At 28.0% G+C, this 13,235-nt stretch overlaps 1 protein-coding gene across 2 annotated transcripts; it reads right to left on the bottom strand.

The window, feature by feature from the left end:
• Positions 1–445: 445 nt before the first annotated feature.
• On the bottom strand, positions 446–3,709 carry LOC100570857. Of its 2 annotated transcripts, XM_016806155.2 has the most exons (7): positions 3,083–3,705; positions 2,688–2,874; positions 2,309–2,552; positions 1,979–2,185; positions 1,649–1,871; positions 1,410–1,563; positions 1,111–1,306 (listed from the first exon to the last, which is right to left on the bottom strand). In XM_016806155.2, exons 1-7 carry the CDS (start codon positions 3,257–3,259, stop codon positions 1,239–1,241), a joined length of 1,260 nt encoding a protein of 419 aa, XP_016661644.1. In that variant the 5' UTR covers positions 3,260–3,705; the 3' UTR covers positions 1,111–1,238. The 2 variants fall into 2 exon arrangements, with proteins under 2 accessions (XP_029348086.1, XP_016661644.1); XM_029492226.1 differs by having other exon boundaries at positions 446–1,563; positions 3,083–3,709.
• Positions 3,710–13,235: the final 9,526 nt, after the last annotated feature.

The following is a 13,235-nucleotide window of genomic DNA, read 5'->3' as shown; positions in this document are numbered from 1 at the left end:
GAATTCGTTTACGTTCGCCATGTCGAGTGTTTGTACCGAGTTAGGGCAGGTTTTCCGAGTGCGGTATTTAATTATTTGCTGTGCGGCCGCCGGCTCTTCGCCGTGAGTTTTGTTTTCCACGTCGCGGTCGTCTGCATAAAATTCACTTTGCTTTTTGATCGTAATGATGTATCCGACCAATAATCCGACCATTCACAAAATAGTGAAATGTTTAATTAAACTTATTACTACAAAAAAGTTCGGTGCAAACTCGCTATGAACGTGGTCGACACGAGAGGGGCAATGTTGTTAAAAATACTTTTTAAAAGTATTTCAAATAGGTATTTAACTACTTCAATTAAAAAGTATTTAAATATTTATTTAAATACCTTTGCTAATAAATATTTAAATACAAATACAAATATATTCAAAAAGTATTTCAAATATTTTTAAATACATTTTTTTAAACTTTATTATTTTCTGATTCTTAATTCTTAAAACTAATTATTTGTTTAATGTAATAATGTGTATTGAACATAGAAGACTATTGTAGGTTTATATAGAATTACTTTATTAATAAAAAATTGTATTTTAAAATTTATTACATTTAAGAAACATAACCTTTTCAAAATGGTCGTCAGTTATTCTCCCTCTACGTTTTGTGAGTATAGCGTTGCTTACACTAAAAATTCTTTCAACGGAAGCACTACTTGGTAACGGAGTGTTGTGTTCTATAAAAACTTTTTTAATGTTGGGTGTGTCTTCTAAAACCAATAAATTCTTCGTAGGGCTCTTATTCAAAAAACTTGATATTTCATTTTCAATGGAAATATTGGAATTTGAATGAATTTTGGACCAAGAAAAAAATGAAGATGTTTCATCACCATGTTTATTAGTATTTTCATCATTTATGTTAGATGTCTCAATACCTTCAGACTTTGATTTTTTTAAAACAGCTTCTTTGAAGTTAGCAACAGCCAAATCTTTGATTATATTATTATTTATCCACAATGTCTTAAAATATGGATGAGATAAAGCAGCAATAACTAAAAACTTATCTGCTTGTTCTTTTCGAAAGCGTGTTTCAATGCTTGTTTTGATAATATTAATTAATGTTGCACAATAATTTAATCTCTTTTTTGTAAGCAAATCATCATATTTTGATAACAATATAGAAATAGTAGGCAGTAAAAAACCAAAATACATGTTTTTTTCACCCTGTAGAATATCGAGGGCAGCTGCTAGAGGTTCCATGATAGTTACATAATCTTCCATAAAATCAATATCTTCTTTTTTAAAACGCACAACACCAATTGAGTCACACAATCTAACAGATTTTGAAAAATTCACTTTAATATGATTCAATAAAAAGGTAATGGAATCATAAGTGCAATTCCATCTGGTTTCATTTGGTGTCACTAGATACACACCAAAACATTCTTTAATACTGTCTGCAACTTGAGTAGAGCGGTTTTGTTTGTTCCATAGATTATTAGCTTTAGCAAAAGTAGCTCTACATTGCTGTTTGTAGGTCCATAGTGTTGAAGATTTACTTTTTACAGAAGCCAACTCTTTTTCTATGTCCTGAAAGTAAAAGATAAGTCATTCAGTTTAAAATTTAAATTGCTATTTGCTAGATATACATTAATATAAAAATGTTAGTTCTTACATTGGTTGCAATTAGATTCAAAGTATGCGCAGCACATCTATGATGCTTGGGTAGAATATAATCTATATCTTCTGCTTCATCAAATAGGTCTGCAATATTTACATAAGCTGTACCATCTGTATTTTCATCACTTATATCAAAATCGTCCGATTCTTCACTATCAGATAAAAGAGTGATATTATTTTCAATTGGTAAATCAACATCATTTTTTTGACCATAAACTCTGAAAAAGGATATACCTAATATAGTTTACTCCAATAAAGACTGTTATTAACTATGTAGCTAATAGTCCTAATAAATAAATTATATAAAAATTTAATTCAATCTTACTTAAAACTCTTGACAAAATTTGATCCATTGTCTGTTGTTGAGTACACTATTTTATCATTTATGTCAAAAACAGTATATACTGACTCCATTGCTCTAGCCAGTACATCATAAGTATGTTTACCTTTCAAAGGTTTTATAGATAGCAAATAAGATTGGCGTTCAAATGTTTCTGTATCGATCCAGTGAACAGTAATTCCTAAGTATGATCTATTTAGAAATAAATAAAATTATGTATCAGTAATTAGTAATACAAATATAAAAATAATACAATCATACAATCATAAACGTGTATTGGCCCATAATATATCAAATTAAATGTATTAGAATTACCTTTTAAATGTAGACCAAGCATCGGCTGTCGTTGATACAAATTCAACCAAATTCAACTTGTTCTTTAATTTATCAAAGGCAACTTTATAGCTATTATCTATACGTTTCATTAAAGTCTGGCGACATAATACAGTTCTTCCAGGATAGCCTTTGGAAATAATTGTTTTAAAACTTTCATGAGAAACCAAATTGAATGGTAAATGTGCATTTATTATGACGTCTAAGATCATTTGATCAAGGTCTTCTGTAAAATACAATTTAAGTTAGGTAAGTAATATCTAAGTCTTACTAATATAGAAATACACGTACATACTATTACTATATTAATATATTATATTAATATATTATATTATTATTTATTATACTAAATCAACTGTACCTTGAGAAGTCAAACTTTTACGATTTGAACAATTAAGTATTGACATCTGAACAGTATTTAAATTTTTGATTTTTTTTACATCAGAATTATCATTAATTTCAGTGTTGACTTTTCTTTTAACATCTATTGAAACAGTAGTAGAAGGAGCTAGTAATTCTCTAACAGACTTGACATTACTATGTTTATCCTATAAATTTTAGAACATTTAGGTAAAAATAATAAATATAGATGGTACTAGGTAATTTTTTTATCTGATCTTTTCTTTTAATTTTTTATACAATTTGACTGAATTTGTACGATTATAGTATCTAAGGACTAAGAAGGCACACAGGACAATTGTTAAAATTGCCTAGTAATAAAAAATATGAATTTAGAATTATCCATTAGGTACTTACTTTCAAATGCTTGCGAAGATTTGATGGGGCACGTGAATCAGCAGTACGCGTCTTTGAACAAATACAATGTTTGCAAGATACTTCGTACGTAGTGTACAACTCGCAACTATTTATTATTTTAATAACTTTAAAATGAATATTATAAATATTCCACGGAAGAATTAGTTCATTTTCCATACTAGTTAAGTCTTTAATATAAAAATTAAAAATATACTGCGTATTTTAAAACAATTCTATATAGTCAGGACTCACGGCAGTGTGCAAACAATAATATTACAACGATTGACAACTATAGTGTCTTATAGTGACTGGACGATTAACAAATAACGAGTGCGGAGTGACGGTGTGTGTGTGTGTGTGTGTGTGTGTGTGTATGTGGGATACTGTGATTCGGGGTGTCGCCGTGCTATGATACTATGAACTATAAATAGCCAAATAGTCAATAGATATATGATATACGGGAAATATTATTTTTCCCGTAATATCTTTGTTTGTCGATAACAACATTTACAATCGTCATGTCTTTTCATCGACGATAAGCAATTTCTTCATAATCGATAAACGAAACTAAATAGTAAATAATAAAATAATATCTTGTTTGAACATTTTGTATTTAATATTTTTAAATACAAAATATAATAATATGTATTTGAAATATACTTGAAATACTTCTGTCTAAAAGTATTTAAAATGTATTTAAAATACAGAAAAAGTATTTAAATACTAGTATTTAAATATTAATATTTAAATATTTAACAAGTATGACTATGACATCATACCTCATGGCCCTCCATTATACCACATTTTTTTATATTTAACCATCAAATGCAAATCAAAGGACCTACATAATATTATAAAGGTAATGCTATGTGTTAATATGTATAATAATTTATTTTTTATGTTTTTAACAGTAAATTCTGGATGCAGTACATTACGGTGGGCCCACATCTAACAAATCAGTTAAGGCATAATATGTCATCGATAAATTAGGACTTAATTATTAGGCGATGCTGCGTGTGCATTCTTTTCTCAAATAGAACGTAAACGTGAGCTACGTTTATATATTTAATGAATTTGCAAGGGCGTCCATAGGGGGGCAAGTAGTGGCAGTGTCCCCCACCCTTGGCTTTTTCAGGGTTAATTATCATTTATTATTATTGATGATTTTAATGTTCTAAAAAACTAAAAAATACCCCAACAATTCTAAATAGTGCACTTAATTATTTTTATTTTTAATATTAAAGATATAAATTCTAATATACATTTTAAGCTTTTATATGATTGTATAAAAGTTTTACAGACAGAACATATCATTTGGACACTTATTTAATCTAAAAATCAACTTTTTTTTTGTACCTATAGGTTTAAGCTTTAAATCATATATCTATTATAAAAATCATGTAAAAACATGAGCAAATTTAAAAAATTAAATTTTAAATTTAAATTTAGAAAAAAATTTAAAATGCTCAAAAAATTCAATGTAGGTAAGTTATAAAACTATAAAACGAGTATCGTGTAGATTTTAAAAACAATATAAATTGTATTACAATCCCAACCTCAATCATTACGTTGCAGTATGAAATATTGCAAAATAAACTGTTTTTAAATTAAAAATAAAAACATTTATTTTTTTACACGGTGATTTTTATTACACTCAATTCAAAGTCAGAACTAAGAACGTTGCTTTTATAGATTATGAGATGTAAAGGTGGGACCAAGTGCAATACTGTAGTGTAAACCAAGTTTTTACTTTTTTGATAAAAAAAAATTAAATGTTCATAGATGGCTTACCCACAATAGTTACAACTTTTCAAGTTTGTGGTATCAATGATTGAATAAGCTAGAAACATTTAGTTTTATAAATTATCTAAAATTATAAAATCAACGGTAACATTTTATTTTTAAAAAAATATTGTATTTGATAATTTAAAATTATATAACAATTATTTAAAATTAATGCTGTAAGATTAAGTTTTAACTAACTATATGTACGTATAATTCAAAAATATTTTTACATTCCTTGTCTATTCGTCATTCATTATGTTACATAATATAATTTTTCTATATACCTAATATTCCTATTATAGTACTATAGATATCATTTTTTTTTTTTGTCAACGTGTTATTCACCGACTTTAAAGGTAAACACTGTTTTTATCGTCTTATAATTGGTACCTATACAGCTGTATATACGCAGTGTATGTATCATTTTTGAATTAAAATAATTTGAGATTTGTAAAACTACAGTGGGTTACGATAATAAACAATTTAATAATATGAAATTTATAAGAATTATTTTTGTGGTGGAAAAATCAATTAGATGCATATTTGGGCAAATTACTTTTCAAAGTATTACAATTTCGTTAGGCACTTGATGCATTCAATATTTTTATTTAAATTAAAAGCACGTCGTTACCCAATGTAATATTTGTACCACGTTACATTACGTTTTCATTTCAAAAGTTGGACTTTACTAAGTCAGTCCATGTAACGACTAATAAATAATAAATACTAATAATGTCAGTGTTTGAAAAGAATGTCGTTCATGAACGCACGTTCAGGTTCGTTTTTAAATTGTCAATAATATAATACAGTAAAACGGTCACCTCTATGTAACGGTCAATTTTTTTGGACCCGCCGAAAGTTATCCTAGTGCTATCTTATCTCTGTAGGACGGCACCTCTAAATAGTGGTCATTATTTACAGTCCCTTCGGTGACCATTATATGGAAGTTCTACTGTATTAATTGATTATGAACGGGCGAACGTCCCTCATTTTTTTTTCAAATAAAACGTAAACATGGACGGCGTTTATATATATTTAATGAATTTGGACGACTTTTGTGACGTTCAAATTAATTTACTACTTATTGATTAAAAATAGATAATATTACAAAATACAATTTATCTATTATAATATTCCTATTGAGTATAGTATTTTATTTATTTTATGACAAGTTATAAAAATAAAAAATACTTGAAATTCCAGCGGGTACGCCTCGACATAAGATAACAGTAATATTATTTTGTATTAGTATTTGAACGATTCGTACAAATAAAATAAAAAAAATAAAATGAACGACCACATTGTAATTTTCAAAGAATATGAACAAGTTCCTTTTTTAAGCACTGAACGTCAATGTGAATGAATTAAATTTTTTAGTTAACGTCCCGAACACTGAATAATACTAATAATTTAGGTATACCTAATAACTGTTTTTAAATTAAAATTAAATTAAAATTTTGTTTTGTATTTTTTTTAGTAGGTTTTAGATTTTTTAGAGTTTCTTTGAATTTGTATAATAATTTACCATATGACCATGTCATCACATTAATTAAAACATAAATTGTTAATTTTTAAATGATAGGACGCATATACCCGTCCATTATCATAGATGAGTCGCTATTATTACCTTGGACGCATATATACGTTGCAGTGAAATAGTTAATTAACAAAGAAAAAACAATTATGTAGATAATTACTAACGTATACGAATACTTAAAAAAATAAATTACATAAATATTTTTAAAATGTTTGAATAAAACAATTTCAAGATAAATAACATAGTTCCTTATTAAACAGATTAAAACCTCGTTACAAGATAAATAAAACTGAAAATCAAAATATACATTATACACACATTTTATCTAGTTCCAAAAACAATATATTTTATATTATGTTATAATATTCCTTTAGTATTAATTATATCATTACATTTGAAAGGAATTGTTTTGAATCCGTAGGCATAACATATAAAGGTTAAAAAAGTAATTCACAGTTGTTGTGTAGAAGTGAAAGAATTAATTAACAAAGAAAAAAAAAGATGTAGATAGTTACTAACGTATACGAAAACTTCAAAAAATAAATGACATAAATATTTTAAAAACATATAAATAAACACATTTTAGGATAAATCACATAATATAATAATATAATATATATAAATTAATTAATATTTCAATCTATATTATATGTATATTATATATATATTATATATATTATATGTAAACAGTTCAAAGGTAAACACTATGTTTTTATCGTCTTATTATTGATATACCGGCATCCTGCATGTATATGTATTGTTTATTAAATTTATTAGAGATTAGAGAATCTATAGGGGGTCACGTATACGATAATAAAAAATTTAATAATATGAAACTTATAAGAATTATAATTAATAACATAAAATCATTTAAATTTATTGTTGGGTTAATTACTTTTTAAAGTAGGTACCCAATATAATTACGTTACTCGTTACATTTAAAATTTGTATTTAAATTACCGTCACATCGTTTTTATTTATTTTACAGACGCACCGGTATAGTGGTACGTTTGTTACATATACATTTATTAATTTATTAATCATTTGATTCATAACAGATGAGTTATATTAAACACTATAATATAGCCAGTTTTCTTAAAAATGTTTGGTTACAGTATGAACAGTACTAAATAATTTATAACGAATTAACTGAATCACACGGGATTTTTTCATGAAAAATATTGAGAGTTATTTGATTCTGAGAGTGATAAATGTATTGATTTTACAGTGATGTAAACAGTGTGTTTATTTAGTTTTTTGGTTTTTTTTTATTTTTTATTTTTGTGTTTGTCATCACGTTTTGGGGTAGTTAAAATGTTTTGATTTTAAGTTTCAGTATCTTGTTCGATAGGAAAGCGAATCTTCAATTAAAATTCCCAGTAGTTTTCAAAATCACCGGAAAAAAAAAATAAAATCAGAATTTTTTAACAGTAAAAATACTTGGAATTTCTTCAACAGTATTTTTTCAGATAGGAAAGTGAATTTATTTGGTAGTTTGGGTAGTGAAAAGTAAATATTTTTCAGTAGTTTTGAAAAGCACCGTAAAAACCAAAGAAAAATTAAGGAAAAACGAGAATTTTTACGAAAAACCGTTATCGACAATATATCTATTTTGGTTTTTGGTGTAACTCTAAAACAAATTACCGTGGATAATCGAAATTTTTATTGAATATATTAGCATTTTCTGTACATCTTACAATAATAAAAATATTTTGACTTGCTTTGAGCTGTTTACAATTTTTTTAGTTTTTTTTTTCTATAAATGTCAATAAAAAATTCAAATGCTTATATAAAAAAAAAAAACTGGTCCATGTATTTTAAATATTTTTAAACTGTTAATGTAAAAATGTGTCAGGAGTTTTTTTATTAAATGTTCAAGCTATTTGACCTAACGAATAAAATTGAATTGATATTCATAACAAAACAAAAAACAAAAATAATGTCCGTGAAGAACTAAAAACGAGTCAACATTTTATCACGTACGGGAAATGATAAAATATATTAATGAGTGTAAATTTCAAGTATCTTCTCGTTTTTAAATTACAACAAAATAAAGTAATTATTATTATATATGTTCCATAAGAAATCGATTGAATACCCGATGAAAAAAATACCCGTAAAATATACCTATCGAAGGCTCATAAAAATTTCACTTGTATTTATTGTAGGCATTTTTTTTTCGGTAAATGCGACAAACTTATGAGTAATATCGTATAACATTTTCAATTTTTAATACCAAGCGAACAGAATCAAATAATTAAGCTCTAAATGAGACAAAATATTTTGAAAATTGTATGGTGCGAATATAACAATGACAATGACATGACATTTTGATGTAGGTATCTATAGTACCTAATTATTTTCATATTTAGATACATCAAAATCGAAAACTGATTTGGCTCCGCCCAGAATCTAAAATACAAAATTCATAAAAAATCATGAAAAATATGTGATAACGATTTATGTTAAATAATATATTTTTTCAATTATTATCACCATTAGGAATACTTCTGTTGATCGAAGGATTCTATCTTGTTTCCTATAGCTCAGCTAGCGGGCTTGTGCTACGTGTTTAGATGGGTGACCATTTTTTTTTTGGTATATTATTTGAATTTTTACTTTCTACACAATATGTGTTTATAAGTAAAAAGCGGTTAAAAATGTGATACAAATTGCTTCATATGTTTTCCAATAGGTACGTGTACCTAATTCCGTAATTATTATTCGTAGAGACTTGAACGTTTTCGCTATTAGTAAGTATAGAAGCACTAAGCCACTAAATATATTTTTTTTTGCTAAATATTTAGATTAATTATTAGATATTTATACCAAATACGGCATAGACCAATTTACACCAGTGACTAATATCCTTTAAGTTAATAACAGCTATTAATATTACTTTAAATAATATAATAATTACTAAGTAGGTAGTGTATCATATTAAATTAGTGATTCGTTTACTTATATTAGTTATCTATCGTTACTTATTTGTTTAAAATATCATAGCATTAAAGTTATTTATCTCTACAATTTTCAAAACTTGTCATTTTACCAACATTAAAGATAACCTTTTGAGACTTCGGGCGGCAGTTTATAGGTAAGTACCGGTAGCCAGATTCACCTGAGACAGATCCTTCTCAAAAATAAATATTGTTAAAACAAAGTAGCGAAGTAGATACTATGGGTGAAGATTCTTCACTGAAGAAACATTATAATATGGACTCTTCAAATATATGTTTATTTAACAGGATAAAGCGAATTGCGGAAAAAAAAGTTGTGACAATCATCACAACAAGTGAACCATTTTATTCGTTTTTCAAATTTATTGATACATTTCTCGGATTTTAGGACTGATTTGCGGTTAGCTATACCCGATACCGTATAATATGTCGGTACTGCCAAGTCAGACCAAACCAGTAACCACAACCGTTGCTGTCTTATCAGCTTTAATATGGTTCTGGTCACAATATTATATATTGTATTATATCTTGATTTGTGAAAAAGTCCTAGTTTTGCTTATAATAATTAAATATTATATCTCTGATGTATTGTATAAAATACAATTTGTTTCATTACGTTGTCGTCTCTGTAATGTTTGGCTCATTAACTTAGTTAAAGTTAGTTTCAAAGTTTTTTTGAACCCACTGCCGATCCCCGTTCGCGATTCTCTTTCCATATTTTTATCATATTTTTTCTACTCTTTGTTCCCTGACCTACACACGCGCAGCTGGTATCGCTTTGCAGGTTTTAAAAATATATCCGTGCTGCAATATTCACCACGAAGTACACACTCGTATGACTGCTGTGGTATTTTTTGGGGGAAGAAATGTACTCGCCCCGGGCCTTTGTAGCCTTGCCGGACACCCATCGCGTGCATCTTTCAATATTATATACATGCTGTACGTATATTATATAATAATGTTAGTTCCTAGAACTCGAGTCGGAGAAACTCTATAATATCTTGCATTTCTACGATTGACCCCCGTCAGAACATCCCACAATATTTATGGCCTCCACAACTGTAAAAAAAAAAAAATGATCACATTTATATTGTGCATTGGGTTTTAGGGTACGGTGTGGAAAATAAGACATTTGTGAGTGTGAGAGAGAGAGCGCTTTACAATATTATATTTTATGGGTTTCGTGCTGCGGGCGGTCGGGTCGGGCATTCCGTTCGATATAAAAATTACAAAACACAACATATATCTAATATTATTATATAAACTGAGAAAAATAACGGAAATAAAACGTGTGTGAAGTAAATGTAATATGTTATATTGTCAATAGAGGATGCATTGTAAACCGTAAACACGTGTTGGCGTCTTGTACGCCGGGGTCAACACTATAATATAGTGAGCGAATATAGCTTATTATATAGACTCATGCCACTCGTCTTGTAAACTATATAATACACATCGGAGTTTGGACCATCTTGTATTATTATTATTCTATATAGAACGCACTGCCTGAACGACGAAAACACTGTATATTATTGTCGTATTTCCTTTACAATATTGTCATGGTTATAATTCAATTTCTATTGTGAGTATACGAGGAATAGAAATTTTCAGCAGCCGGAACTCGAGAGGTCTTCGAGTCTATTATACAATCATGTAGCTATATGTATAATTCCATCACATTTATTTAACAGGGGTGGCCAAATTGTTCAACCTTGGACGATTTCTAATAAGTCAATCCACTTCTTAGAATTTATATCAATTACTGGCATCATACATTAATATTGTCATTTCGTAGACACGCTTATTAAATACGTGTTTCGTATGGAATTTTATCACACGATAGTTATAACAGCTGCTGAATATAAGTACCGATCTGAGTGATTGTAGAGAACTATACGAGTAGATACATCTAGTTAAGAGGATGTTGCACCCGCACAATATGTTGTCTCCGTCTTACACACGTACGGCTTAGAAAAAACGTTTTGCGCGCGAAAGAACCGAAGAGACTACAGTCATAACTAACAAACGAAATATTCACCACATATAAAGGACCACTTTGGCTGTGCATTATCGTTTTTATTTTGTTGATATTATTGTCTCTTAAAAGTTCTCATTGTTTCAAAATTCATCATTATTTGTATTTCTAAATTTTAATAATTTTTTTTTGAGTTTCAATAACGAAAAAATAAAAACGATACTGCACAGCCAAATTTTTCCTTTTTATGTGGTGAAAATTTGGTTTCTTAGTTATCACTGTAGCGTTCTCGGTTATTTCCCGCGAAAAAAACAGTTTTTGATATGATGTACATTAATTTTAAGACGGAGAGACACATGCGGGTACCACGTCCTCTTAAATGCTTCGATGTCTGTGTAGGTAGTGTATGCAACTCTTTGAATATATCTGTTTGGTTAAATGTTTCACTATTTAATCATCATTCCTAATATCTATGTGACTTAGTATATTTAGTAGGTACCTATATGAACTTCATGACTAATCACTTACACAATGACAATACTGCAGCTTTTCATATATGGTTTAACTTGAACATAAACAACGTAATATTGTTGTTGCCTGTTGGTATATAATGATAGTATGTGCAATTGCATTATCTATCACAGCATCAGGGTTGGGCAAAAAATATAATATGTGTTTTAAATATATTTTTACATTCTGTATTTTATATTTTGTGCACATTTTGAAATTGTATTTAGTATTTTAATTCATAACCAGGGCTCGTAAGTTCATTCCTTAAAAAAATTCAAAAACAAGCATTCATTTATGAACTTAAATTTTGTAATATGTTCATTGATATATGCGTTGGCAGAAATGAAGGGGGGGCTTGAGTGGACTTAACCCCCCCCCCTTGAAATTTTAATGCAATTGACCCTATGAAGCTGACTGATAATCGCTTAGAGCAGCCAAGACTAGATTAAGACCTAAAATGTCTGTAGGCTGTATAAAGTGTTGAGCCAATATAATATATTATACAAGCCTTTTTGTTAATATTAAAAACCTATTGTATACATTTTTAAAAATGTTAATTTAGTACCTATCTCATCGTTATACTTAAATTGAATAAATAATATTATTTTGGATTTATTGACCGTATCCATGTATGATGTATCCATATGGACGCATGTAAGCTCCGCCAGGAAAATAAATCAGGTAAAATTGAGTTCATGTAAGCTCCTATATTATATAGGTAGGTACTGATATAAAGAAATAATTTTCTTATAGATTATAAGAATAGAAAATAGTTTTTTATTATATTATTTCATTAGGTATTTTAAATTTCATCTGCTAATTTGAACACAAGTATATTTTATAATTTTAAGATACAAAATCAAATTGTCTTTTTTTTTACAAAGTTCATCCAAAATGTCTTGTGATAAGAGAGAATCTAAAATATTGTAAAAATATGACATCATGACAATAATCGTCCTGCAATATCACTTGCTTATCTCTGGACAGAAAATAAATAGAACGTAGGTAAACATGGTTCTAAATTAACACTAATTGTCGGCCAGTAATCACCGCGCAAATAACATTAATGTTATAGCTATTATTAACAATAATATATTCCCTACTGCTCACATCATAACTGCAGTTCAAAATTTACTACTTTATTATATATTTATTTGGTATTTGCAGCGTAATAGATAATATTAATATATGAACTGTACTTGTAGCCGCCGCCGTCGTTCAGTAACGAAATACAAACATGAAGTAAAGATTCTACGACAATTACCTTGTTTACAGGGCAAAAATTCAAATAGATTAATAATGGCTACCTACAGAAATAGTTTATTGAAGAATCATGTGCGTCGTCAGTTTCTTGCAAAATTTCAACTGTTTCGAGAATTATTAATG

Source organism: Acyrthosiphon pisum, chromosome X, assembly GCF_005508785.2.
Source record: "Acyrthosiphon pisum isolate AL4f chromosome X, pea_aphid_22Mar2018_4r6ur, whole genome shotgun sequence".
NCBI lineage: Eukaryota > Metazoa > Arthropoda > Insecta > Hemiptera > Aphididae > Acyrthosiphon > Acyrthosiphon pisum.
The sequence above is the reverse complement of the archived record's forward strand: the minus strand, read 5'-3'. Positions and strand labels throughout refer to the sequence as shown.